At 36.1% G+C, this 5,041-nt stretch overlaps 1 protein-coding gene across 1 annotated transcript; it reads right to left on the bottom strand.

Annotated features, from left to right (window-relative positions):
* Positions 1-1,106: 1,106 nt before the first annotated feature.
* On the bottom strand, positions 1,107-2,704 carry LOC125234639. The gene is made up of 2 exons (XM_048140966.1): positions 2,203-2,704; positions 1,107-2,034 (listed from the first exon to the last, which is right to left on the bottom strand). The coding sequence occupies exons 1-2, from the start codon at positions 2,214-2,216 to the stop codon at positions 1,179-1,181; spliced, it is 870 nt and encodes a 289-aa protein (XP_047996923.1). The 5' UTR covers positions 2,217-2,704; the 3' UTR covers positions 1,107-1,178.
* Between the last annotated feature and the right edge of the window lie 2,337 nt (positions 2,705-5,041).

The following is a 5,041-nucleotide window of genomic DNA, read 5'->3' as shown; positions in this document are numbered from 1 at the left end:
GTCGCGGTCGCGGTCGTTTTACGACGGACGTCCGCGTAGTATGTTCCTAGCTTAATTTGTTTCTATAGCTTTATGGTCTAATGACAAGTTGAAAAGGGAATGCCGCTTGTAGAGGTAATTATTTTTCCCCTCACTAGCTCGGAAACACGTGTTTTGTCCTTTAATACCAGTGAGTAAAAACGCATTTTATTCACTAGTGAGTAATTTGACCTTGAATAAAGTCAAATTATCTGCTTTAAAATTGATAAAAGTAGTTGAATCTAGTAATAATGATGATTTACCTGTGAAACTACTGGAAGCAGTGATAAACGCAGTTTTTGCGTTGTAGTTTCCTCGCTATAGTGAGGGGAAAAGTTTTGTGTTACACTCGGGTGCAAATGTATTTTACTTCTCCTGTGTTAAAAAACTCGCAAGTTCAGGATTCTATTCTCGAACCACTCGCTTCGCTCGTGGTTCAACTATGGAATCCTTTCACTTGCTCGTTTTTCAATTCCACACTCAGCGTTAAAATACAACTTTGCCCCCTTGTATAACAAATAACTATTTCCCCTCATTAGCTCGGAAACACGTGTTTTGTCCTTTAATACCAGCGGGTAAAAACGCATTTTATCCACTAGTGGGTAAAGTAATTTGACCTTGAATAAAGTCAAATTAACTGCTTTAAATTTGATAAAAGTAGGTGAATCTAGTAATAAAGATGATTTACCACCTGTGGAACTACTGGAAACAGTGATACACGCATTTTTTGCGTTGTAGTTTCCTCGCTATAGTGAGGGGAAAAGTTTTGTGTTACACTCGGGTGCAAATGTATTTTACTTCTCGTGTGTTAAAAAACTCGCAAGTTCAGGATTCTATTCTCGAACCACTCGCTTCGCTCGTGGTTCAACTATAGAATCCTTTCACTTGCTCGTTTTTCAATTCCACACTCGGCGTTAAAATACAACTTTGCCCCCTTGTATAACAAATAACTATTGTAACTTTGTGAAAGGGATCACTCACTGGTTTGTGGTGACAATCATCAGATCATTATAACCTCTAAATTTGGCAGAAAATGGGTTGTGTTAAGACGAGGACAAAATAAAAAGACGATTTTAAATTATTTTAACTTTATAATTAATGGGTCATTAGTTAAGCTGTAAAATTATAAAGGAATATAATATGTAAGTAGGAAGTATTTTTTAGTCAAGTTTTGCTTCAGAAGTCTCTTTCTTAGTCATTTGTGTGGCCCACTCCAGGGCCCAGTCCGGATTCACTAATGTGATGGCACATAACAACTCAGGTATATTATTCTCTGATGCAAACTCAAAGAGACTAAACCAGTCTCCAGGTTTAGCCATATGGACAAGCGATGATATACATGTTGCCTTCAGATCGTCAATTAAATAGTATGAAGCAATCAATAGTAATGGCTGCAGGCCTTCTTCGGGCAGAGTGCCCAAGTACATATACCGTTTCAAATGCAGGAGAGTTTGCAGTGTAACCCCCTTTATTTGAACCTTACCCTCAGTCTTCTCCTTCCATTCTCGGCTGAGCATTGCCTTGAACACATCACTATGAGCTGCCAGATGTGCTCTATGTACGGCAACACTACCATCATCTGATACCAAATGAAAGTCTGTGAAATCCACATCATTATAAAGCTTCACAAGCAGACAGTCTTCGACTTTGTGGGCAGAAATAGTTATGTTCAAAAGACATGTGCGCACATTATTTAGACTTACATCACAATCACTTTTTTCCCCAAGGTTATGGGATTCCGGTATCTCTTTGCAGAGCCACTCAGAATAAAATGGCTTATTAAATTCATGAGAAGACACCTTCAATTTAACTTTATCACCTTTAGCTTTTGTACATTTTTGTGCATGAATGAAAGTTAACAATGCACTGTCATTATCCTTGTTGTAAAATTGTAATCGCACTGTAACTAAATTATTAACAGTGAATATTTCACTTTGCACCTCACTTACTTCGTCGAAAATGCTTATCATGCATCTTAATTTCAAGAATGTTCCTAGTTGTTTTTGTGTAATTGCTCTGAAACAAATTGTTCAAAACTTAAGTAAATAGTCTTTATTGGTGGGTCCAGGTAACTTAGATGAGGAATGATTAAATACAGTCATAAACAGTCCTAAGGACTATAATTTACTTTGATAGTTTTTAGAGGTTTGAACTTGTTATACTTTATTTATGCTATGTACTTACAGCTTCATTGGCATGATGAACAGTGCTATGTTAAAATTTGATGGTAAAGTTACGCCTATCAGTTCACAAAACAATGTTGTACTGGCAATTGAACAAAAAAAAAACTTAATTTATCACTTTTATCAGGAACATAGAATAACCAAGAATAACGAATGTCTTGACTCTTGACAATAGAAAAGTACCTTAATTTTTTTTTTTTTTGTAATTTTATGGCCTGGTATCTAAGACCTTTAAGCCAAGTCTTTATTTTTGATGGTGATGAGTCAGTTCTTTGTTCACTTCACAGTTCATATTTTGATATCACTAGTTTCACTAAAGCTGTCTTTATTTTAATGGTAATGCGTTTGTACGGTTTTTTAAGTTGGTTCACTTCACATTTCACACATTTAAAACTCACTTTCGTTGCATACTGTCAAACCGGTGTAACGTCAAACTGAACCAAAAGTGTTTTTAACGAACTTATAAATTGGTTGATAATAGTCCACATTTTGCAACAACACTTTTAGGCGGCGGAAGGGGTCGTCTGTGACTTCAAGCACTTCCTTTTCAGTTACCTCAGTGGCCAGAATGAGACGAGCCATGGAATATGCTGGACACGAAAAGACTATATGTTGTACATCACAGATGTTACCACAGTTGGTGCATTTGTCATCACCAATGATCCCAAGTTTGGCTAGGTGTGCAGGTGTTTTAGTGTGACCAAAACGGAGGCGGTTTAAAGTTGTGATGAAGTCGCGACTTGCTGTTCTTAACTTGTGGTACCATGGCTTAACTGGTAAGTTTGCTTGGATACTTCCATACCATTTTCCTTTAATTTCCTGATCTTTTTCCAAAACTCCTTCCACAAACTTCTTATTTCATTATTTATTGTCGAATAACAATCTGTCATTGGTATATTTATCATTAATGATACATCTAATGGGTTAAGTCCTTCATTTGCAGCCTTATCAGCTATCTCATTTCCGGATATTCCTTTATGTGAAGGGATCCACATAAAGGAAATTTCAATTCCCTTTTTCTTATAAATAGTAATCATTTCTTTTATCTTAAAAATTATATACAAACTTTTGAAATGTATCTTAAAACTTTCTAAAGCTTTAATTAAACTTAAAGAGTCGGTGAGAATAAGAAACTTTTGATGACTATTTACATGACTTATAGTTTTAATGGCCTCTAAGACTGCATATGCCTCTGCAGAGAAAATACTAAAGTTACCGTTCAGAACAAAGCTTTGGACAAATTTGGTTTGAGGATTATAAACAGCACTACGTACATGGTGATCTCCTTTACTACCATCAGTATAAAGTTTATAGACTTCTTCATTTTTACTTAAAAACTCTAACATTTCCTCATTATTATTGACTAAATCCTTAATTACTGAAACCTCACAAAACAAACAATCATATGTATGAGAATAGCATGGCCAAGGTGAAATACAGTATATTGATGGGTAATTTTTCTTTAATTCCAGCAAAATGCGAGACAGTTCGGGAGGATGGCCATTGAGAAGATCAGCACCTGTTGTTAGAGGCTCCCTACAGTTTAATTCGCAAGGTATGATTTTCTTCATTATATTTTGATTACTTGAAGCTAGTAGCTTCACACCGAATCTTTCTGCAAGTAGTAACCTTCTCAATGTAAGTGGCATAATATTAGTTTCTATCTCCATTGCCCTTATAGGGGTGGAGCACATAGCTCCTGAAATTATCCTCAAAGCCTTGTTCTGAATAATATCTAATCTTTGTACACACTTACTATCTAAATACGCTTGTTAGCGCTTTTACAACATACTTATGCGGGAAATTAATTTATAAGACAACAGCGGGCCTTCAAAACGCCACGAAGGATATGATTTTTAAATAATTTAGCTTCGAAATAAATGGACTGTATAAATTTGAATATTAAGTAAATTACGACACAAAATACTTGCTTGCACCTTGTTTAAAAGGAAAGAGGAAAATGCCAACGCCTACCTTTATAGCTTTTCTTCTAGGTCTTCTCAGCTGATCAGCTTTTCCAAAACTCCTTTCAGCAATCGGCACAATAGACGATACACTTGTCCACAACAGTTTTTAGGGGCGCGTTAATATTTATCACATTTTTGATATTTAGCCATGCGCAGGCTGTTAGCCAAACGGAGCTTAGACGGGAACTGATCGAGGCGAAAATTGCTTCTCGAATCGCGGCGAGTGAGACAGATATACTCATCTCACGTGCGTTGGCAAAGGATAGGTGACTTGGAAGGGTGAGGTGATTCGCAAGTACCTACATTTGAAAATATTAATATAAAACTACCTTAAATGTAAAAATAATAAATTTGGAACTCAACATCCCCCCGGCCTTGAAGGATCCCTTCAAAGGAAAAGGAAGAAAAGAGCTAAGTGCCAACAGCACATAAATATAACGCGGTATAAGGTCATTGTGCCAAGTTACTTACTTTCTAAGCTCATTATGACGAAATTACAAACGAGAGAATAACCTAACACTACAACAGCAAAAGGTTGAAAATACACAATATTTGTGCCTATTCACTAAGCAAGTTAGTTTAAAGAAAAACGTAACTTATTATAACTTAAATATAACTACATATATTTAATTTGTCTACATTAGACGCGGGCTAAAACTAAGTTTCTTAACTAAATAAGACTCCTATTGAGTCGGTAACGGGCATAGCCGTATGACTGGACGTTTATACGTGCCAGTTTTCGTTTTTACTTCCGCTACGCGTATAACTCCATCCTGGCTATTAGGATAGATATTAGTAATAATACCTAAAGGCCATTGCAGAGGCGGAGCGTTATCTACCTTTAATATTACTACGGTACCAATTTTTATTGGA

This window comes from Leguminivora glycinivorella, chromosome 16 (genome assembly GCF_023078275.1).
Source record: "Leguminivora glycinivorella isolate SPB_JAAS2020 chromosome 16, LegGlyc_1.1, whole genome shotgun sequence".
NCBI lineage: Eukaryota > Metazoa > Arthropoda > Insecta > Lepidoptera > Tortricidae > Leguminivora > Leguminivora glycinivorella.
The sequence above is the reverse complement of the archived record's forward strand: the minus strand, read 5'-3'. Positions and strand labels throughout refer to the sequence as shown.